The 25,116-nt window shown below is 42.9% G+C and overlaps 1 protein-coding gene across 1 annotated transcript in view; it reads right to left on the bottom strand.

The window, feature by feature from the left end:
* The window catches only part of glb1l2 (galactosidase beta 1 like 2), an 80,320-nt gene extending 58,878 nt beyond the window's left edge, over positions 1-21,442 (bottom strand). Inside the window, exon 1 of the mRNA XM_073029761.1 lies at positions 21,248-21,442. Within this exon, the coding sequence (XP_072885862.1) occupies positions 21,248-21,336 (89 nt within the window). The 5' untranslated portion in view covers positions 21,337-21,442. The remainder of the gene's footprint in view (positions 1-21,247) is intronic.
* Positions 21,443-25,116: the final 3,674 nt, after the last annotated feature.

Below are 25,116 nucleotides of genomic sequence, written 5' to 3'. Positions count from 1 at the left end.
CTGCATATCAGAGATCCCCACCATGCAGGCCATGCACTCGTCTTGCTTCTGCCATCAGGTAGAAGGTATGAGAGCCTCAGGACTCGCACCACCAGGTTCAAGAACAGTTACTACCTCTCAACCATCAGGCTCTTGAGCAAAAGAGGATAACTACACTCAACTTCACTTGCCCCATCATTGAGATGTTCCTACAACCAATTACTATATATCACTTTCAAAGACTATCTCATGTTCTCATTATTTATTGCTATTTATTTATATTTGCATTTGCATAGTTTGTTGCCTTCTGCAGTCTTCTTCCACAGATTTGCTGAGTATGGCCACAGGAAAATTAATCTCAGGGTTGTATACAGTGACATATATGTACTTTGATAATAAAATTTACTTTGAACTTTGAAAATAAAAGTTATTTTATTACTGCACATGGAGAAACCAGCCACAACACTAGATGATCAAACTAAATTGCAGTTCAGAATTTAACGTTGCGTAGAACAAAGTGCAGAAAAAGAAAGATAGAGCCAAGACAAGTCCACTACAGTCACACATTTCAAACAGCATACACTTTAGACCATAGATCTTGTCCAAAACATCTTGACATATTTGACCAAGACTGTTTTCACAACCAACTGCTCACCCTTGTCTTTGCCACTATATGCAAATCAAACTTTATTTAGATATTCTGGGGGTTTTGTCTCAAGGTACTTTCAATGTACTTGACAGCATATTTAAATAAAAACACCTGTTAACCAAGGGCAAAATGTATTTAAACAAGGGTGCTCAATTCCACCATCTAGATTTCTCTGCAAGATGCCAGGATATTGCCATGAACCAAGCTTTCACATGGCAGAAGATAGCTGCAGCTTCACAGAACGAAAATCTCAAAATATTTTACATATACAATGTGTAACATATGAGAGCAATCTGCAAAAGAAAATTGGAAGTGAAGGAATAGAGGTGCCCAAACATGGAAAACAATAAACCACCTATTGATAACAACTGACATCTACCAAGAGTTTTCTGTAATCCAGACTACCTCTAGAGCTGAACCACACTAAAACACTCCCTCCTCCAATTTGAGGTTTCCACCTCCTTCAAGGCCACCAGAATCAGAGGCTGGTCATGGCACACATTAACACCTGCCCCCAGACCAGGCAACAGTGACCCACTGCAATTCACCTACTGTCGAAACAGGTCAACAATGGCAGATGCTATCTCCTTGGCCCAACACTCATCTCTGGAGCATCTGGATTAACGAAGAAACCTACATCAGACGCCTGTTTGTTGATTGAAACTCTGCTTTCAATACCACCATCTCAATGAAAATCATCTTCAAGGTTCAAGATCTAGGACTTAGCACTTCCATTTTCAACTGGATTCCTGATCTGTTTATCAACAGACCACAATCAGCAAGGCATGGCATCAGCACATCGGCCACCATTATCCCCATCACTGGTACCCAGCAAGTCTGTGACCTCAACCTTCTACTTTCCTCCCAATATACTCACTACTTTGAGACCAGATTCTGCTCTAATTCCATCCACAAGTGTGCAGATAACACCAATGTATTGCTTAAGTTTGGTTAATGCCATTTTCTGCACACAAGTGTAAGGAGAACAAAATAATTGTTACTCCGGATCAAATGCATCACAAAAAAAAAAACAAATGATAAAGAACACAATAAGAATAATGAAACATCATAAATATAAATACATACACTAGCTTATGTGAAGTGGTTAGCTTATACATAGCTTATACAGTACGCAGTGGGTAGATCTCAGACAATGATAACAGGAAATACAGGAAAGAGAGAGAGGAGAGAAATTAAGTCAAGTGGTATGGTGTCAAGACAGCAAACTCTTCCTCAGTATCAGCAAAATAAAAGAACTGTTCATTGAGTTCAGAAAGCAGAGTGGAGCACAAACCTGCTTGTCTCAATGATGCTGACGAGGAGATGGTTAAGAGCTTCAAGTACTGGGGTGTAAACATTACCCATAGCTAGAACTGGTCCAACCACAAAGATGCTATCGGAGCAAAGAAAACACAACAACACCTCCACTTCCTCTGAAGGGCCCCCCGTTAACCCTTACCCATTTTTAAAGAGAGCCTATCCAGATGGTTCACAGCTTGTATAGTAACTGCTCTCCCAAGACCACAGAAAATTGCATTGAGTTGTAAACACAGCTCAGTGCACCACAAAAATCAGACTCCCCTCTCAACTGTGCCTACACACCTTGCTGCTTCGGAAAAATACTCAACATAACTGAACATTTTCCTCTCAGTCATTCGCTTTTGTTTCCTCTTCCATCTGGCAAAAGATACAAAAACATGAAAATACACACTGCCTCGCTTATTATAAGACTCGGTAGATCTCTTGTATGTTAATGAGACCATAAGATCTAGGAGCAGAATTAGGCCATTTGGCCTATCGAGTCTGCTCTGCCATTTCATCATGGCTGATTCAATTTTCCTCTCAGCCCCAATCTCCTGCCTTCTCCTTGCATCCTTTATGCCCTGACCAATCAAGAATCTATCAACTTCTGCCTTAAATATACATGAAGACTTGGCCTCCACAGCTGCCTGTGGCAAAGAGTTCCACAGAGTGTTATGATACCAGCCCCCTCCTTTGTGAGAATTGCAAGAGCCCTAGTGAAAGGGGGGTCAATGACCCGAGAGAGAGAGAGCAAGAGAGAGAGAGAGACAGGCTGAATGGACACAGGAAATGGAAAGACAGCAACGTGCTGGATACCGCATTCCACTGGGACAAAAGCTGGCGACTGGCATTGTTCTCAGGAGACACCTGGGAACTGCAGACGTGCCAACTCGCAGGGACATTGTAAAGCCCTCGGGCAAAGTGGGCTGGTTGAGAGAGAGATTGCATCACCTGCAACCTGATTGACACCTGAGATCCCGTGAGGCAGTATAAAGAAGGGTCTGAAAGAGGACGACCCTCAGACGCACCAAGGAGACACCAAGAAGCACGATATCACTTCCCGTGGGAACGGGAAGCCATTTTGAACGAAGCCACGTGCGTTAAATTCCGAATGCGGGGTTTGTGGCTGGAACCAACGGAAGATCGCTTTTAACTAACAACGGGGAAGATCGCTCCCCTGATTCCACGGATGTTTCGGGCAAGTTTTTCCGTTTATCTCTCTCTCTCTCTCCAACACGTGAAACCAAAAGGGAAAAGCCTGCAGACTTCAGAGTGACTCTTTATATTTCCAATTGGACTCAGTATTATACCCTAGACAACGAAAGAGCTTATTTCTGAGTGATTATTAATGTACCTGCGTTTTAGATTGAGTATTGACGCATGTTATCTGAATGTTTGTATTAACCTTAATTTTTGTGCCCCTTTATTAATAAAACTTTTGAAAATAGTACCATTGGACTTCAACTGACGTATCTATCTTTGCTGGTAAGTGAAACCAGTTACTGGTTTCATAACAAGTGGGGTTCTCGTCTCGGGATTTGACACCAAAAAAGGGGGAGGTCAGTGAATCGGGCTGTAAGTCCAAACTTAAATCTGGTTTCGCAGGTAGCCAGACAGAAAACCAGCAAAGATGGACGTGTGTGAATTTATGAAAAACGCGACTGTGGCGGCGCTAGAGGTGAGCACCAAAGCAGACTTGTTAAATTTGGCGAAGGGGTTAGAGATGGAAAACGAGCAGGATCAAGCTGAGAGGCAAAGACAGCATGAAATTCGGATCAGAGAGTTAGCAGCAGCCGAGAGAGCGGCAGCGGGGAGAGAAAGAGAGAGGGAGGAGCTAAGGAGAGAGCAGTTTAATGTTAGTCGGGAGCTGAGAGTAGTACCTCCGTTCGAAGAGACGGATGTTGATAGTTATTTCTTGTTTTTTGAAACGGTGGCAGCTATGATGCCGACCCGCAGACTGGCGAGTGCGGTGGCCCCGCCCCTAGAGTCCCAAAGCTATCGCGCATGCGCGGTCACACGCAGCCTGTCCAGAAAAGCAGTGAGCAGTTTAAATCGGGCCAGCAGTAATCTGGCCAAGATGTTTTTACCGACCCTGTACCATGAGGGTTCCGAGGGTGGTAAAACAGAAAGCAGTAAAGTAAAAGGGGGTAAGGGAGAGGAAATAGCCCTGCCCTTAGTGAAGAGAAAGGTCCTAGAGGTAGGAACTAAAGTTGAGAAACGGATAAAGTTGTTAAAATGTCCAGAGTTGGACATGGTTAATCTGTCTGGTTTGGCAGAATTGTTTGAAGAAGTTCAGAGTTCTAAAGGTGTTCTCGATGGTCCCGAGAGTGAAATGAGGGCAGTCTTAGAGAGGAAGGGTATCCTTACTGTGGAGAAGTCAGCTGAAATGGCCGAGGAGGTTGTTTCAGCTCGCAGGGTTGCGCCTTCCCCAACGGGGGGCTGCCTAGAGAGTAACTGGAAGGATCGGGGGACGTTAGAATTTGAAAAAGGTACGGGTATTGAAAGCCTGGAAGAGGCCAATGTCCCTTTTGAGTGTGTCCAAGATGGGGGCGCACGTGGTGCTGAACCTGGTAACAGAGCTCAGGGGAAGTCTGAGGTGTTTGATTCAGGGGGACGGGGCGGCCGTCTTTGTGGATCAGATAGGGTTGGTTCAGTAGGAAAAGGGTTAACCTTGGTAACCGTGGGAAGTGTGAGTTCCACGGTGTTTGTATTCGAGAGTGGGGCCAAGGTTAATGCCGAATTTAAGGGGGGAATGAGGATTGTTATTGAAGGAAACGGAAAGTCTGTAGTTCCCAAGTCGAAGGAGGAAATTTTAAACCTGGCAGATCGCTCACAGAGTGAGTCGGGAAATAGCGGGGCCCCCCACTCTATTGTTACGCCAGGGTGGGGTGTGAAGAGGTTGCATTCGAAATGCTACCTGAAAGAGGAGTTGGAATTAAAAGCAAATAGCCTGAAGGGTCTTGACAGTTTGGGGCATGGTGTTGAAAAAATAGCCCCGATGAACGAGGCGGGCGGGAGTTCACCACGCCAAATTACTCAAAGTCCCAACGGGGGGACTCGCCAGAAAAGAGGTGACGGTTAATGGGGATGCCATTTTTTTTAAATAGCAAAGCAGGTTTTACGGGTTGCGCCAAAGCCTGTGAATAATAAAGACAGACCTTTGGAGACCTGCCGGCGAAGTAAACCGACCGAAACGATTAGTATTCGCATAAACTTTTGTAGATGCACCTAAGCTAAGATCACACCTCCGCAGTTTTGTTGCTGAAAACAGTAAATAAATAGGTGGTTATTGAATTGAAGTCTGATGTTACAAGACTTTAAGATATTAAGATGTTAAGATATTAACTAAAGGGACACTGTACTTGTTAACTGTTTAGATGCTGACTTGAATGTATAACTGTATTACTCTGTAGTGAAAAGAAAAGCTTCTGTATTGTATTAGATTCAAAATTTCTGTAAGACTGTACCACTCTGGGTTTTAACCGCTGGTAAAAACCTTTTTAAGAGGGGAGGTGTTATGATACCAGCCCCCTCCTTTGTGAGAATTGCAAGAGCCCTAGTGAAAGGGGGGTCAATGACCCGAGAGAGAGAGAGAGAGAGAGCAAGAGAGAGAGAGAGACAGGCTGAATGGACACAGGAAATGGAAAGACAGCAACGTGCTGGATACCGCATTCCACTGGGACAAAAGCTGGCGACTGGCATTGTTCTCAGGAGACACCTGGGAACTGCAGACGTGCCAACTCGCAGGGACATTGTAAAGCCCTCGGGCAAAGTGGGCTGGTTGAGAGAGAGATTGCATCACCTGCAACCTGATTGACACCTGAGATCCCGTGAGGCAGTATAAAGAAGGGTCTGAAAGAGGACGACCCTCAGACGCACCAAGGAGACACCAAGAAGCACGATATCACTTCCCGTGGGAACGGGAAGCCATTTTGAACGAAGCCACGTGCGTTAAATTCCGAATGCGGGGTTTGTGGCTGGAACCAACGGAAGATCGCTTTTAACTAACAACGGGGAAGATCGCTCCCCTGATTCCACGGATGTTTCGGGCAAGTTTTTCCGTTTATCTCTCTCTCTCTCTCCAACACGTGAAACCAAAAGGGAAAAGCCTGCAGACTTCAGAGTGACTCTTTATATTTCCAATTGGACTCAGTATTATACCCTAGACAACGAAAGAGCTTATTTCTGAGTGATTATTAATGTACCTGCGTTTTAGATTGAGTATTGACGCATGTTATCTGAATGTTTGTATTAACCTTAATTTTTGTGCCCCTTTATTAATAAAACTTTTGAAAATAGTACCATTGGACTTCAACTGACGTATCTATCTTTGCTGGTAAGTGAAACCAGTTACTGGTTTCATAACAAGAGTCACCACTGTTGAGCTGAGGAAATTCCTCATCTCCGTTCTAAAAGGACACCACCCCTATTCTGAGGCTGTGTCCTCTGGTCATAGACTCTCCCACCATAGAAAACATCTTCTCCACATCCACTGTATCTAGGCCTTTCACCAACCGATTGGTGTCAATGAGGTCACCCCTCATTCTTCTGAATTCCAGTGAATACAGGACCAGAACTATCAACTGCTCTTCACATGACAAGCATTCAATCCTCGTATCATTTTCATGAACCTCCTCTGAACTCTCTCCAGTTTCAGCACATCCTTTCTAAGATAAGGGGTCAAAAACAGCTCACAATACTCCAAATGAGGCCTCACCAGTGCTTTATAAAGTTTCAACATTACATCCTTGTTTTATATTCTAGTCCTCTTGAAATGAATGCTAACATTACTATGCCTTCCTCACCACAGACCCAACCTGCAAATTTACCTTTAGGGATCCTACACAAGGACTCACAAGTCCCTTTGCACCTCAGTTTTTTTTTGTATTTTCTCTCCATTTAGAAAATAGTCAACCCTTTCATTTCTTCTACCAAAGGGCAGGACCATACACTTCCCGACATTGTATTCCACTTGCTATTTCTTTGTCCATTCTCCTAATCTGTCCAAGTCCATCTGAAGCCTCTCTACTTCCTCAAAACTACCTGTCCCTTCACCTATCTTGATATCGTCTGCAAACTTTGCAACAAAGCCATCAATTCCATCATCCAAATCACTGACGTACAATGTAAAAAGAAGCGGTCCCAACACAGACCCCTGAGGAACACCACTAATCACCGGCAGCCAACCAGAAAAGGTTCCCTTTATTCCCTCTCTTTGTCTCCTGCCAATCAGCCACTGCTTTATCCATGCTGGAATGTTTCTTGTAATACCATGGGCTCATGACTTGTTAAGCAGCCTCATGTGTGGCACCTTGTCAAAGGCTTTCTGAAAATCCAAGTACACAACATCAAACGATTCTCTTTTGTCTATCCTGCTTGTTATTTCCTCAAAGAATTCCAACAGATTTGTCAGGCAAGATTTTCCCTTGAGAAAACCATCATGCACCTCCAAATACCCTGAGACTTCAGCCTTAATAATCCACTCCAGCATCTTCCCAACCACTGAGGTCAGACGAACTGGCCTATAGTTTCCTTTCTTCTGCCTCTCTCCCGTCTTGTAGAGTGGAGTGACATTTGCAATTTTCCAGTCTTCCAGAACCATTTTAGAATTTAATCATTCTTGAAAGTTCATTACTATTGCTTCCACAATCTTTTCAGCCACCTCTTTCAGAACCCTGGGCTGTACACCATCTGATTCAGGTGACTTATCCACCTTCAGACCTTTCAGTTTCCCAAGAAACTTCTCTCTAGTTATAGTAACTGTAAACACTTCATTTCCCCTGACACCTGGAACTTCCACCATACTGCTAGTGTCTTCCACAATAAAGACTAATGCAAAATATGTATTCAGTCCATCCACTATTTCCTTGTCCCCCATTACTACCTCACCAGCGGTCTGATATCCCCCTCGCCTCTCTTTCACACTTTATGTACCTGAAAAAACTTCTGGTATCCTCTTATATTATTGTCTAGCTTACTTTCATATTCCATCTTTACCTTCTTAATGACTTTTTAGTTGCCTTCCGTTGGTTTATAAAAGCTTCCCAATCCTCTAACTTCCCACTGTTTCCTTAATTTTTTTTAAAATATCACTTTGTTAACCTGCCCTACCACTTCCAATGGTCTACGCACAGACACTATGCGAGCCTTTCTTTGTACTTGCCTTCTCTTTAGTTTTACCCATTTTATCGCCTTTTCTCACTCTTCCTAACAAAAACTAGTAAGTACTTCAAACTTCTTCAATGTTGCAACCTATACAACCTCAAATCAAGAGCTGAGCATTAAGATAATAACCTGCTTGGCTAGCTGAATGGCTTTTTCTGCAAGAAACTTCTAGGATGTCACTCAAGTGCACAAAGTAAGTCAGTAATTATATTCCAAGTTTGACTTCCAATATCCTCATAGACAAGAAAGACCAAACTAGCAAAGCCATGGTATATTGTGAATGGATGACTGATAATGTGAATAAATGAGGAACTTCGATACCCATCACCGAGAGTGGTTGGAAGCACAACAACAGACAGAGATGGTGAAATTACAAAGAATAAAATGGCCAGATTGGTTTGACAGTGGGAAAGGAGTGCAACAACCAGCTTATCCTTATCAATCGATGTGCACAGATATACCAATTCTTTACATTTCTTTACACAGCTGCTCCTGGTGGAGACATATCAGTCTTCACAATTCACTCATGTTACATGGTACTATAAGAAACCTCTAAATATCCTTGTTCAGCATCTGACTCAATTCCACTTCAGCGCCCAAGTTCGAAGGTATTTAATTATCAGAACTTTATATTAAAATCATGTTAAGTGGTAGAAAATGACAGCAGGTCACTTAAAACTTGGCAGCAATGAGGTGGCGTGGACTATCAATAGTAGTAGTAATGTATACCACCAGTGCTACATACCATGGTTCAAAGGGGAATGCAGAAGTGCATGGCAGGAACACCAGGCAAAGCTAAAAATGAGATATCGAACAGATGAAACTAAAATATGGGACTACATAGTAAACAGCGTACAATTAACAAAGCTGGTGATCCCACAGCCATGGATGAGATCAAAGCCCTGCACACGTGCCACATATGGTCTTGAATGGTGGTGGACAACTAACCAGATAACAGGAGTTGTCAGCTCTGAGAACAATGGCAGCTAAAGACAAGACTGAAGCACTTGAAGATCCATCTCAACTCTCTCAAGACTGTGGAAGCCAGTCGTAAGCCAACTTCAATTCACTCCAGGAGGTATCAAGTACCAGTTGAATACATTGGATAGAGAAAAAGTTAAAAGGCCAAGTGACCCAACTGTAGAACTGAAGATCTGTGCTGCAGAATTAGCTACAGCTATAGCCAAGTTATCCCAGCATATTTACAACATTGGCATCTATTCAATGTAAAAAACTGTATAAACCTATTAACAACAAACTAGACAAATCCAATCCAAGGCAAGTCACTTTTTATTGTCATTTTGACCATAACTGCTGGTACAGTACACAGTAAAAACAGGACAATGTTTTTCAGGACAATGGTGCTACATGAACAATACGAAAACTACACTGAACTACGTAAACCAACACAAAAACTACACTAGACTACAGACCTACCCAGGACTGCATAAAGTACACAGAACAGTGCAGGCATTACAATAAATAATAAAAAAGACAATAGGCACAGCAGAGGGCAGTGGGTTGGTAGTCCGATGGCTTGGGGGAAATTCTGTTACATAAATAAACAGCTGAATGGCAGCGCCCGGGATTCCGTCCGTTACTGTACTCCCGCCGAGTATTTCATTGCCACAGGTGTAGTCCAATTTAATGTCCATTGGAGAGCAGAATGGACCGGAGAGCCAGCCAGCTAGGGTTTGCTTTTTTCCAAGTAGTTTTTTTTATTAAACAAAATATACTTTATTCCAGAATAAAATTATATACAATAACCATTCAAAGACTTTCAATTCTTTACAGTTGGTACCATTACTGTCTTTACATTTTCAAAGTTCTAATGTTTTGCCACCTAATGTTTTTTAGAGGGATCGGACTGGGAGGGCCCCTCTCACCGCCAGCCAGGCGAGGTCTTGGTGCCTGTTGGTGAGGTCTGGCGATGAGGCATTTTGCCAGATGAACTGGACGGTCTGCTCAGGGAACCACCCCACTGTGTCCATCTCGTCCTTCTCCTGCAGTGCCTGCAGGACCTTACGTGCTGACCACTGCCTGATGGCCCTGTGGTCAAAGGCGTTGACCTGAAAGAACTTCTCTACGAAGGACAGGTATGGCGGCAACGACCAGCTGACAGGGGTGTTGCACGGGAAAGGGGCCAGACCCATCCTTCGTAGCCAGGGCGACAGGTAGAACCTGGGCACATAGTGGTACTTGGTGCCCACGTACCTGGGATTCACACACAACCTGATGCAGCCACACACGAAGCTAGCCATCAGGGTGAGGGCGACATTGGGGACGTTTTTGCCCCCGTTGTCCAGGGATGTGCATGATGGTCCGTCTGACCCAAGTAGTTAATCCAATTAACTACTGCAAAAGTAAAGTGATGAAGAATGACGAAAGGTGGCACAGTACAGTAGTGGTTAGCACAACGCTTTATAGTTCCAGCAACCTGGGTTCAATTCTTGCAGCTGCCTGTAAGGATTTTGTATGTTCTCCCTGTGACCACATGCATTTCTTCCGGGTGCTTCAGTTTCTTTCCCCATTCCAAAGATGTACCAGTTGGTAGGTTAATTGGTCATTGTACATTGTCCTGTGATTAGGCTAGGATTCAATTGGAGATTACTGGGTGGCATGGCTCGAAGGACCAGAAGGGCCTATTCTGCATTGTAGCTCAATAAATAATTTATGTATCTATTTATTTTGGACAGGTGGTGTGTCTGAACTCCTTACAAACCATGATTGCTGAAATTGTTGATGACATAAAGGTAGGTAGAGAGGCAAGCTGTGAAAAGGACATATGTAGGCTACAGAGGAAGATAAATATGTTAAGCGAGTGGACAAAGATTTAACAAAATTGGTATAATACAGGAAAATGTGGAAGCATCTATTTTAGCAGGAAACAAAACCAAAATTCTTATCTGAATGACAAGTGACTGCAGTGCTCTGTGATGGTGGGATCTGGGTGTCTTGAGGAGTGACTCAAGAATAATAGTCTGCACATACAGCAAGTCATTAGGAAGCTAACAAAATGTATTTATTACCCCAGGAGGAACTGAATACAAGAAAAGCAAGGTAATGCTTTCATTATATAGGTCATTGGTGGCATTACATCAGAAACATTGTACATAGTATTGATCTCCTAAAATAAAGGAGGGCTTTTAACACATTGGAAGCAGATCAGAGGAGGTTTCCTAGGCTAATACTTAGGCAGGTTGTCTCAAAGGGAACTGTTGAGCCAGTTAAGTTTGATTATGCTGGAACAAAGAAGAGTAAGGTACTCGACTGAAACAAAATCTTGAGGGGTTTTCACAGAGTAGATATAGAAAGGATGTTTTCTCGAGGAAAAATCTAGAAATGGAGCCCTCCACTTAAGACCCTTCCAGTACAAATTCCCACTCCCAACCTGAACCTGCCGTTCAGATGGCTGCAGTGTTGATGAGATAGCTGGCCACTTCTTTGTGGACTGGGTGATTGCTTAAGTCTGGAAATTGTCTGAGCAGTTGTGTCATGGAAGACTCTCTGAATTGGGCACTCTCCCTGGGGATACACACTTAAACACTACTTGAAATTCATCAGCCCTTTAACCTGCTCAAAACTTATTGGCTTTCAGGTGTAAGAAGTCTAAATGAATGCTGCCAATGGGCACATTATAGGATACAGAATATCCAGAATGACCTGAAGCTTAGTTCAGCCACATGGAAGCTTTGTGAGGAAGGACCACCATGTCAGGTTCTGCCGCCACTGGATACTGAGGGGATAGGTCCTGTGTAATAGCCTATCAAACACTTTGAGGAGGCATTGTATAAAGATGAAACATGAGCAACAGTGCTGAATTATAAGAACACGTACTGGCTTCATGGCACAGTAAATGTAACAAAAGATGTGCACTGATTGTATTGCACTTCGTGTACTTATTGTTTGACATCCTTTGGAACTCTTCCCCAAAGTTTGCTGGAAATAGCTGTATTTCTCAGGCAGGATAAAATGATCCTTGATGCAGAGATGAAAGGCTAGCAGAGTAACTGGGGCTACAGAAGTTACAATCATCCATTATCACATTATTGGCAGTGTAGAGTTGAGGGGCTGTGGCCTATTCCTGCTCTTAACTTGAATACATATTGTTCCAGTAACTTGAACAACATAAAATTCTTATTATGGGGTTGAGTGCTGACACAGCCAATAGAACTGCTTCTTTACAAAGATAGGTGGAGGAGTGGGTAGTGTTGTACAAACAGAAAGCCTGCAGAGAGACTTAGGTAGTTTAGGGGAATGGGCAAAGAAGTGGCAAATGAAATGTTACGAATGTGCCACAACTCTGAGGGGCCGAAGGGTACAAAGTAGCCCCCTCCTTTTTTGAGAATTGCAAGATCACTATTAATTCAGGCCTGGGACCCAGGAAATGAGAGAGAGACCTGCAGAATCCACAAGGGTTTGGAATGTGTCCTGGCCTCAGCAAGACGGAACCATTGCTAATAGCTATTGTCTCTTGGAGACGGAATTGTGTATTGAGTACTGTACTATTCATTGAAGCCCTCAGGGGGTGACCAGAGTGGGCTGGTTGAGGGATTGCATCATCCCAACCTGATTGACATCTGAGACCCCGTGAGTAAGGATAAAAGAGGGTCTGGGGAACAACCCCTTCAGACACACCAGGAGAAACGCTAGAAATCCCGTGACAGCGTTTAATAGCGACAGCCAGTGGGGCTCGCGTGCATCCTGTTCCCTTGCCTGGGAATTGGCGGGCTCGCTACGGAAGAACGGCTTTGGCTAAAACAGAGGCCACACCAACGGAACTCTCGAAGGTTCGAAATCATTAAAAGGAAAAGCTGGCAAGTTTCTAAAAATCTCTCTCTTGACTCCAACCAAAGGCTGCAGCCTGAATGAACTGAGTGACTTTTATATTTCCATCGGACAATACATTATCCCCTAGACAACGATAGAGCTTATTTCTTATTGACTATTAGTATACCCGCACTTTTAGATTTAGTATTGATGACGTATATTATCTGTATGTTTGCATTGATATTATTTTTGTGTATTTTTACTAACAAATACTGTTAAAAATAGTACCATCAGACTTCAACGGACCTCTTTATCTTTGCTGGTAAGTGACCCGGTTACGGGGTTCGTAACAGAAATAAAATGTTGTAAAGTGTATGGTCATGCACTTTGGTGGAAGAAATATTATTTAGATGGGGAGAAAATTCAAAATGCAGAGATGCAAAGGGACTTGAGAGTCCTCGTGCAAGATACCCTAAAGGTTAACCTCCAGGTTGAGTCGGTTGTGAAGAAGGCAAATGCAATATTGGCATTCATTTCTAGAGGTACAGAATATAAGAGCAGGGATGTGATGTTGAGGCTCTATAAGGCACTCGTGAGACCACACTGGAGTATTGTGTGCAGTTTTGGGCTCCTTATTTTAGAAAGGATATACTGACATTGGAGAGGGTTCAGAGAAGATTCACAAGAATGATTCCAGGAATGAAAGGGTTACTGTATGAGGAACGTCTGGCAGCTCTTGGGCTGTATTCCCTGGAGCTCAGGAGAATGAGGGGGGATCTCATAGAAACATTCCAAATGTTAAAAGGCCTGAATAGATCAGATATGGCAAAGTTATTTCCCATGGTAGGGGATTCTAGGACAAGAGAGCACGATTTCAGGGTTGAAGGATGTCCATTTAGAACGGAGATGCGGAGAAATTACTTTAGTCAGAGGGTGGTAAATCTGTGGAGTTTGTTGCCATGAGTGGCTGTGGAGGCCAAGTCATTGGGTGCATTGAAGGCAGATAGATTGGTTCTTGATTAGCCAGGGCATCAAAGGGTTTGGGGAGAAGGCAGGGGAGTGGGGATGACTGGAAGAATTGGATCAGCCATGATTGAATAGCATAGCAGACTCAATGGGCCAAATGGCCTACTTCTGCTCCTATAACTTATGGCCTTAACTGCTTCAGCAACTCAAGTTCAATCATGACCTCTGACACTGTGGGAGCATGATTTCCTCCAGAAGCTCCTGTTTACACCCACATGATATGTGGGTTTGTAAATTACTTCCATAATTAATGAAAGCATCAAGAGAATGTGATACAGAGAAAAAAAAATGTGGAGTAAATGGAATTACATTGACAGCATAGAATCATTTGGCCAATGGCCTCCTTTTAAGCTGCAAGTTAAGAAATAGGCCCTTGGGCCTATCAAGTCAATGCTATCATCAGATCATACAACTCCCTGACACACTAGGGGTAATTTACAATTGCCAATTAACCTAACAATCTACATACTCCTGGGACGTGGGAGGAAACTGAAGCTCCCACAGGAAGCCCACATGATCACATGGAGAGTGTGCACTCACAAGGTCAGGACTGAAGCCAGATTCCTGGCATCATGAGGCAGTAGTTCAACTAGTTGTACTACTGTACCATCCATTAATATAGCAAGAATATAATTAGATTTTTCCTCAAGATTCATAACAAATGGAAGTTACTGGGCCTCCAGTAACTTAGACTTGAGTAATGGATCAAGGCAACTCAGCATTCAACATGTTCTAGATTTTAAGTTGTCCATTGCAGTGCCATTTTCTACTTGTCATCGTCAGGACCATTTGGCCAAATATTTGTAATTTATGGTTTCAAGGATGTTTGTTCAACAGACGAGATTTGCCACTTTCTAACTGGTCACATTCCCTGCGTTTCTACTATGCAAAAGTACTGTTTCAGCATCATCATCTTCACAGCCTTTAATATATGAAAAATAGTCTATTAACTTTATCAAAGACACAGTTACTCATCCTTCCAACACCTCTAAAGGAAGTCTTATTACTCTTACAATCCCTCACCACCAACCCGCTGACTCTCAATACAGGAGCCCCACAGGACTGCGCACTGAGCCCACTCCTTTACTCCCTGTATACTCACAACTGTATCGCCACCCACAGCTCCAATCTGCTAATTAAATTTGCCGACAACGTTACATTTATTGGCTTCATTTCAAACAATAACAAGGTGGCCTACAAGGAAGAAGTCATCTCTCTGACAGTGGTGTCACGAAAACAACCTCTCCCTCAATGTCACAAAAACAAAGGAGCTGGTTGTGGACTACAGGAGGAATGGAGACAGGCTAACCCCTAATGACATCAATGGATCTGGGGTTGAGAGGGTAAACAGCTTCAAGTTCCTTGGCATCTACATCACCGAGGACGTCATGTGGTCTGTACACACCAGCTGCGAGGTGAAAAAGGCACAACAGCGCCTCTTTCACCTCAGACAGTTGAGGAAGTTTGGTATGGGCCCCTAATTTCTATGAACTTTCTACAGGGGCACAATTGAGAGCATCCTGACTGGCTGCATCACTGCCTGGTATGGGAACTGTACTTCCTTCAATCGCAGGTTTCTGCAAAGAGTGGTGCAGACAGCCCAGCGCATCTGTAGTTGTGAACTTCCCACTATTCAAGACGTTTACAAGGACAGGTGTGTAAAAAGGGCCCCGTAGGATCATTGGGGACCCAAGCCATCCCAACCACAATCTATTCCAGCTGCTACCATCCAGGAAATGGTACCGCAGCATAAAAGCCAGGACCAACAGGTCCCAGGACAGCTTCTTCCACCAGGCCATCAGACTGATGAACTCATGCTGATTTGAGTGTACTCTATATTACATTGACTGTTCTATTTATTATAAGTTACTATGATTGCACATGGCACATTTAGATGGAGACGTAACAAAGATTTTTACTCCTTATGTATGTGAAGGGTGTAAGAAATAAAGTCAATTCAAATTCACCTGAAAACACGTTCCCCCTGAAAGAAACTCCAATATTTTCCAAAGATTGGCTGCCTGATTTGCATGATCTATCTTTACATGACTTGCCTTAGTTTGTTGGACTTACTAAAATAAAATGAATGTTTTTCTTCGTAAGACTGCTGACAACTGTATTTCCAGTGGTCTCTGAAGCAGGCCTGTCACTTTCAGTGATGTCACTATTCAAGTTATTTCTAATAGGAATAGGCATCCGTTAGTCTCGTGAGACCATGGATTTGCGCCTTGGAAGGTTTCCAGGGTGCAGGCCTGGGCAGGGTTGAATGGGAGACCGGCAGTTGCCCAAGCTGCAAGCCTTCCCCTCTCCACGCCACCGACGTTGTCCAAGGGAAGGGCACTAGGACCCAAGCAGCTTGGCACCAGTGTCATTGCAGAGCAACATGCCTTACTCAAGGACACAACACGCTGCCTCAGTTGAGGCTCAAACCAGTGACCTTCAGATCACTAGACCGATGCCTTATCCACTAGGCCACGCGCCAACTGCACGCAGTTCCACTGCAGCCATCCGCCTTTCACAGTTTCTGTAACTACCTCACCCAAGCTGCAGCTTCGGGCCCATTAAATTGATTGTTGGAAGTATTTTGATACCACCCAACCCCACCTGATGCAGCATGTACTCAGTTAAGTGTCACAATTAGCCTTGGAGTATTATATTGAAATAAACTGTACCCTATTCAATGGCAACCGTAAGGTTTGCATTTTTGAATTTTTTGAAGGTTAATCATCTGGAACGGCAACCATTATTTCCACCAGCACAATCCATATGTCTCCTGCCTTTAGCAATCATTGTGACCTGCCAGTGTCCACTGATAGATCTTGGAATACTCTATGCAAAGCTCTCCGACAGTCTCACCCTGCTAGTTGCAATCCTGTATCCTCCTTAGAATACAAGCACAGTTAACACTTCTCATCAACTCCCAATGACAGCACATTGCATTGTCTCTTCAAGGTCTATATAATGCTGCCACTTGATATCTCAGCAGTAATTCAAGACCCGCAGTTGTACAGTATATCACGTGCCTCCAACCTATCGCCAAAAGCAGTATCACCTTCCTTCCCCATGCATTGTTCAGCTCCAATGTTGTGGATCTTAAATGACAGTTTCACACAGTCTACATACGGCAAACTCCAATAACCCATTTCCTGGCTCTTCCTTTTGCATTCGTCTGCTCACTGGGCTCACTTGAAAGTTTATTATGACACAACGTAACAACTTAAAGGAGTGTTCTAGACATATTACCAAAATGGTCCCCGTCATCCGGCACAGAGGACGGCCCTGTAGCTCAGAAGGGTAGGGATAGAAGAAAGAGGACCATAGTAATAGGGGACTCGATAGTCAGGGGTTCAGACAGGCGGTTCTGTGGAGGTGATCGGGAGTCCCGGATGGTAGTTTGCCTCCCTGGTGCCAGGGTCCGGGATGTTTCTGATCGCGTCCAAGATATCCTGAAGTGGGAGGGTGAGGAGCCAGAGGTTGTGGTACATGTAGGTACCAATGACATAGGTAGGAAAGGGGAAGAGGTCCTGAAACGAGAGTATAGGGAGTTAGGAAGGCAGTTAAGAAGAAGGACCGCAAAGGTAGTAATCTCGGGATTACTGCCTGTCCACGCGACAGTGAGAGTAGGAATGGAATTAGGTGGAGGATGAATGCGTGGTTGAGGGATTGGAGCAGGGGGCAGGGATTCAAGTTTCTGGATCATTGGGACCTCTTCTGGGGCAAGTGTGACCTGTTCAAGAAGGACGGGTTACACTTGAATCCTGGGGGGACCAATATCTTAGCGGGGAGGTTTGCTAGGGCTACAGGGCAGACTTTAAACTAGTAAGATGGGGGGGGGGGGGCGGGAATCAATTTGAGGAAACTATGGGTGAGGAGGTTAGTTCACCAGTAGAGCAAGTAAGTAGACAGTGTGTGAGGGAGGAAAGGCAGGTGATGGAGAAGGGATGCGCTCAGCCCAAAGATGTAGGGGAGAAGAAAGAAAAGGATAATAAATTTGAATGCATTGTTAGGGATGAAAAGAGAGGAGGAGGTGGAGAGTATCTTAAATGTTTCTATTTTAATGCTAGGAGCATTGTAAGAAAGGTGGATGAGCTTAAAGCGTGGATTGATACCTGGAATTATGATTTTGTAGCTATTAGTGAAACATGGTTGCAGGAAGGGTGTGATTGGCAACTAAATATTCCTGGATTTAGTTGCTTCAGGTGTGATAGAGTAGGAGGGGCCAGAGGAGGAGGTGTTGCATTGCTTGTCCGAGAAAATCTTATGGTGGTGCTTTGGAAGGATAGATTAGAGAGCTCCTCTAGGGAGGCTATTTGGGTGGAATTGAGGAATGGGAAAGGTGTAGTAACACTGATAGGAGTGTATTATAGGCCACCTAATGGGGAGCGTGAGTTGGAAGAGCAAATGTGTAAGGAGATAGCAGATATTTGTAGTAAACACAAGGTGGTGATTGTGGGATATTTTAATTTTCCACACTTAGATTGGGAAGCTCATTCTGTAAAAGGGCTGGATGGTTTAGAGTTTGTGAAATGTGTGCAGGATAGTTTTTTGCAACAATACATAGAAGTACCGACTAGAGATGGGGCAGTGTTGGATCTGCTGTTAGGGAATGCGATAGGTCAGCTGACAGATGTATGTGTTGGGGAGCACTTCGGGTCCAGTGATCACAATAGCATTAGCTTCAATATAATTATGGAGAAGGACAGGACTGGACCTAGAGTTGAGATTTTTGATTGGAGAAAGGCTAGCTTTGAGGAGATGCGAAGGGATTTAGAGAGAGTGGATTGGGTCAAGTTGTTTTATGGGAAGGATGTAATAGAGAAATGGAGGTCATTTAAGGGTGAAATTATGAGGGTACAGAATCTTTATGTTCCTGTTAGGTTGAAAGGAAAGGTTAAAGGTTTGAAAGCGCCATGGTTTTCAAGGGATATTAGAAACTTGGTTCGAAAAAAGAGGGATGTCAACAATAGATATAGGCAGCATGGAGTAAAGGAATTGCTCGAGGAATATAAAGAATGTAAAAGGAATCTTAAGAAAGAGATTAGAAAAGCTAAAAGAAGATACGAGTTTGGTTTGGCAAATAAGGTGGAAGTAAATCCGAAAGGCTTCTACAGTTATATTAAAAGCAAGAGGATAGTGAGGGATAAAATTGGTCCCTTAGAGAATCAGGGTGGTCAGTTATGTGTGGAGCCGAGGGAGATGGGAGAGATTTTGAACAATTTCTTCTCTTCGGTATTCACTAAGGAGAAGGATATTGAATTGTGTAAGGTGTGGGAAACAAGTAAGGAAGTTATGGAACCTATGACAATTAAAGAGGTGGAAGTACTGGCGCTTTTAAGAAATTTAAAAGTGGATAAATCTCCGGGTCCTGACAGGATATTCCCCAGGACCTTGAGGGAAGTTTGTGTAGAGATAGCAGGAGCTCTGATGGAGATCTTTCAGATGTCATTAGAAACGGGGATTGTGCCGGAGGATTGGCGTATTGCTCATGTGGTTCCATTGCTTAAAAAGGGTTCTAGAAGTAAGCCTAGCAATTATAGACCTGTCAGTTTGACATCAGTGGTGGGTAAATTAATGGAAAGTATTCTTAGAGATAGTATTTATAATTATCTGGATAGACAGGATCTGATTAGGAGTAGCCAGCATGGATTTGTGCGTGGAAGGTCATGTTTGACAAACCTTATTGAATTTTTTGAAGAAGTTACGAGGAATGTTGACGAGGGTAAGGCAGTGGATGTAGTCTATATGGACTTCAGCAAGGCCTTTGACAAAGTTCCACATGGAAGGTTAGTTAAGAAGGTTCAGTCGTTAGGCATTAATGCTGGAGTAATAAAATGGATTCAACAGTGGCTAGATGGGAGATGCCAGAGAGTAGTGGTGGATAATTGTTTATCGGGATGGACGCCGGTAACTAGCGGGGTGCCTCAGGGATCTGTTTTGGGCCCAATGTTGTTTGTAATATACATAAATGATCTGGATGATGGGGTGGTAAATTGCATTAGTAAGTATGCCGATGATACTAAGGTAGGAGGTGTTGTGGATAGTGAGGTGGGTTTTCAAAGCTTGCAGGGAGATTTATGCCAGTTAGAAGAATGGGCTGAACGTTGGCAGATGGAGTTTAATGCTGAGAAGTGTGAGGTTCTACATTTTGGCAGGAATAATCCAAATAGAACATACAGGGTAAATGGTAGGGCATTGAGGAATGCAGTGTAACAGAGAGATCTAGGAATAACAGTGCATAGTTCCCTGAAGGTGGAGTCTCATGTAGATAGGGTGGTGAAGAAGGCTTTTGGAACGTTGGCCTTTATAAATCAGAGCATTGAGTACAGAAGTTGGGATGTAATGTTAAAATTGTACAAGGCATTGGTAAGGCCAAATTTGGAATATTGTGTACAGTTCTGGTCACCGAATTATAGGAAAGATATCAATAAATTAGAGAGAGTGCAGAGACGATTTACTAGGATGTTACCTGGGTTTCAGCACTTAAGTTACAGAGAAAGGTTGAACAAGTTAGGTCTCTATTCATTGGAGCGTAGAAGGTTGAGGGGGGATTTGATCGAGGTATTTAAAATTTTGAGAGGGATAGATAGAGTTGACGTGAATAGGCTGTTTCCATTGAGCGCAGGGGAGATTCAAACGAGAGGACATGATTTGAGAGTTAGGGGGCAAAAGTTTAAAGGAAACACGAGGGGGTATTTCTTTACTCAGAGAGTGATAGCTGTGTGGAATGAGCTTCCTGTAGAAGTAGTAGAGGCCAGTTCAGTTGTGTCATTTAAGGTAAAATTGGATAGGTATATGGACAGGAAAGGAGTGGAGGGTTATGGGCTGAGTGCGGGTAGGTGGGACTAGGTGAGATTAAGAGTTCGGCACGGACTAGGAGGGCCGGAATGGCCTGTTTCCGTGCTGTGATTGTTATATGATCGTCCCCACTATGTCATGACCCCTCTAATCTCCACATTCAATCTACTAGATTTTCATTTACTGTTACTTTTACGTGCAGCAACTACCCCTCCCCCCCCCCCGACGATAGTCTCCAGGGTTATTTAATGCTGCTCCATCAGACCAGCTCTGACATCCTTTACTTGAGGTAGCCAATTCAAACAGAAGCATGACACTGTTGTCAGTGTCACTGTTGTGATTTTTATCGTGTAGTTTTGAAAACGTTTTTGAGAAGTCCCCTAACATACATTGCAATTCGAAAGCAGTTTGGGACATCCCGTGGAATTGCGGGTTACCCTTCCAGGACAGCAAATGCAACCCCTTAGAGTACACCTGCAAAAGAAAGGTGTACGTGCGTGGAGAAGTGAGGAACGATAAATAAAGAAGCCACCATTACGTTGCAGACTTCCCACTCAGTACCTGAATCTGTACAAAACCAGAAGCACTACAATCAGAAGAAAGAGTCCGAATCTCCGCACATGCTCCCTCCTCACTGCAATGATCTGCATGGGCGCGATCCTTTCTGTACCAACAGCTTAAACATTAAGAAAATGGATTTCCAAACAGCACCAACACCAACACCACCACCACCACAGGCGGAGGAGGCTGGAGCACTTCCGGCTCCCACACCACCCGCCCACTTCCACTGAGAAATCTGTGCTGCCATTGGACCCAATTTAGATCCTCCCTCTCCGAAGTTTGATAGCTGGATTAAGACATCAATTAGCAGCTGGGTACTGTCTTGATTGGTGGTAAAAGTTGCTACGAAAGTATGTCGTTTTGTTTACCACGAGGAGCAGGAAGTATTGCACTGGAGGGAAATATGGAAGAGAAATAGAGCGAATGGGGAATGCGGATTAAGGGCGGTGGAAATAAAGGAGGGTAAATGCTGAAAGGGAGTAGAACAGACAAAAATCTGAGAGGCCGAAAAGAATAAAAAGGGGAGAGTAATACAAAGAATGAAAAGAGGAGGACAAATTGAAGGTTGAACGGTTGTCGGTAATAGGGGTGAAGAAAATGGGAGCAGAAAACAAAATGGAGCTGAACATAAAGCTACACCATAAAGTTATAAATGTTTTCTCTTGCACTTTTTAACCCCACTATCCACCTCCTATTTAAATTTCTGCAAAGTAACTTCTTTTAAAACAGCATCCTCTTGAAACCATTCCCATTTGGCAAAACACATCACTGCATCACTGATTTCTTCCAAAAACTAAAGAAAATGACACATCAAGAAAGTCACCTTATTTTATGTTTCCTTTTATATTTGGAAAGTATTATGGAGATGAGTGCTATATCATGAGCACTAGCCTCCGTAGTATCCAGGACATCTTCAAGGAGTGATGCCTCAAAAGGCTCTTCTCATTGCTATCATTAGGATGGGGGTACAGAAGCCTGAATGCACACACATACTGAACTCGATAAGATAAAGTAACTCACTCTCATATCTCATTCTCCCTACCCCACATACTTCCTCTCTCCAATCTCACGATCTGTCTCCCAATTTCAGTATCAGAATCAGATTTAGTATCGCTGCGTATGTCTTGAAATGTGTTGATTTTGCAGTAGCAATACACTGTAATAGATAACAAAAGCGGTTACTGAATCGTTGAGTGAGTACCATTAAGGGTCATGTACCTCCTTCCTGATGGTAGCAATGAGAACGGGGCATGTCCTGGGTAATGGGGGTCCTCAATGATGGATACTGCCTTTTTGAAGCATCACTCTTTGAAGATGTCCTTTATGCTCATGGAGCTAACCTGAGTTTACAACTTTCTGCAGCTTTTGATCCTGTGTAGTGCTCTCCCCCACTTTACCAGACTGTGATGCAGCCAGTTAGAATGCTCACCATAGTACATCCGTAGAAATTCAGCTCTGATGACAGGTTTTTGCTTTTATGCTGGGAATGAGCACTGAATGTCATTTCATGGCTTGTTGGCAGAAATAGAATGTATTTGTTGCTGTATTCCTAGATAAAAGAGTGCATCACATTTCCCATATAGGTGTAATGAAATGTGTGAAAAAAACAAAGCTGAGAAAACCATTGCAATTGTTCATGTGAAAGACAGCTAAAATAATTTAAACTAGTTACTCTACCACTTCCTCGCTATGTGAGAGATCTCACATACTTGGTAATCCCCCACATTTTCCAATGCAATAATAATACCCATTGATCAAAAGTAACACATATTTGTAAACCATTTTAGAATGTTGCAGTACATGTTACAGGGCACTAAATAAATTTTTAAAAATCTTTCTACTTGACTATAATCCATTATTTGAGACATCTGAGAAAGGAGTTCTTTATGTTTTCACTGTTCTGTGCTTTTCCACTATTGCTTCTCCTTTGACATATTTCAGCAAAGTAGAATAGTGAGAGCAGCAATTCAGACCAAGTCACTTCTTTGCAAAAGTTAACTGTTCTTGCTTTACCACTGTCACATAACTTGTATTTGTTAATTTTACCAAGTTACATCTTGGGCTCTGTGGAACCTGAAATAAACAATTTTCTGTGTAAGTACTTGTGTTGGAACCAGAAAAATCTTAGTAGCTGTTTACTATTTTTCCTAGGTATCCGATTGTCTTGAGTAGACTTTTGCAGGAAGAACTTGAAAAAAATGAAAGGACAGAAATAGTGTCTTTCAATCTCTGGTCGTTTCTTTATATAAACCAGTGGTTCCTAAAGTAGGTGATATTGTCCCCTGGGGTGGTGAGAGTTTCTAAAAGGGATGATAAAAATAAAGGGGATAGTGGGGGAGGGGGACTCAGTAGGAGGGGTGGCAGCTGAGGGATTACAGGTATAGGCTTAATGTAAGAAATGAATCCTTTATTATAAACATTTGATCCTCAGTACCACATAATGATCAGGTAATCACCTCATCTCTTGCTAACCAGCCATTCTCTTAGACTTTGCTGAAAGCACATCATAGTTGTTGAAAAACAATATGACTCTTCTGTGTTTAGCATATCATAAGAAATTTGGACTGAAGAAATCATGTTATTTCCAGGCTTGGCTCGTGCATTATTTCCATTCACTACTGTAGTACAATGTTATCTCGTATGATTTCCATTCTTGAATCATGCAGTGACTGAATTCCTGTGAATTAGGGTATGGCGTTCAAAAGTGTGAAGTTCAAAATCTGCCTTTTGATTGGTCTCGACTGTGTTACTCTAGACCACGGCCCAACCGAGATATCTCTGCCCCACTTGTGTACCTTCAGGCAGAATCAGTTTTGCTGTGGTCATTAATCCATAATGAAAATAGCAGAAGTAGACCAAATGAAAAAGAAGTGTACACAGTATAGTGTGGGGTATCTGAAGTATGGATCTATACCAGCACTAAGCAACCAACAACAGCCAATGTGTCTGTTGTGTGGAAAAAAGTTTTTTTTCAAATAATGCAATTAAACCACCCAGGCTCCTTGAACATTTGAAGATGATATATACACTCCGTTAAAATGGACAAGAACTTGGTTTACAGTATTTTCAGTCACTTTGCAAAAACTTCCAGAAATGGAAAACACTTAAAAACATGTTTGCCAGCATTTCACAACAAAACAGCAATGATTTGCATGCTTCATACAACATTTCATGGCTAAATCTAGAAAGCCCCATACAGTTGGAGAAGAACTGATTCTGCCAGCAGTAAGGGAGGATCTGAGTAGAGCTTTGCATAAGTCACCAGACCAAATAATTAAAGTCAACTCAGTGATAACTCTGTTCAAACACAAATGTATATGAAATGTCTGAGAATGTGGAATACACATTGTGCAATGTATTTAGGACAACTAAATTTGCTGTGCAGTTGGATGCGTCAGCTTTGCCAGGCAATGAATCTTTGCTTCTTTGTTATGTTCACTTCATAAAAGATGAAAGCATGGTTGTTATTTGAGCTGAAGCTGAGGTTCAAAAAATCATATTAAGACTTTTGGTTGCAGAAAAAAATCTCCGAGCACTACCCTGCATTATGGAAAAAGGTCAATATGTTATTTAATGCCTTTCCAACATCATATATTGTAGAACACAGTTTTGCTGCAGTTGCCCAACTTTATTCAAAGCAATGAAACAGCTTACAAATTACTGAACATGGGGATTTGAGACTCCTCCTGAGTGACATTGACCCTGATGTTGAGAAGTTGATAACCCCACCAAGCCCATCCATCTCACTGAAAAGTGAAAAAGCAATGAAGTATTGAACATTTCATCTACTAATGTGATTAATTACTGTAATTAATCACTTAGTGGATGTGGTGTATATGGATGTCCTATTCTGTTCTTGTGTTCTATTT

This window comes from Hemitrygon akajei, chromosome 26 (genome assembly GCF_048418815.1).
Source record: "Hemitrygon akajei chromosome 26, sHemAka1.3, whole genome shotgun sequence".
NCBI lineage: Eukaryota > Metazoa > Chordata > Chondrichthyes > Myliobatiformes > Dasyatidae > Hemitrygon > Hemitrygon akajei.
The sequence above is the reverse complement of the archived record's forward strand: the minus strand, read 5'-3'. Positions and strand labels throughout refer to the sequence as shown.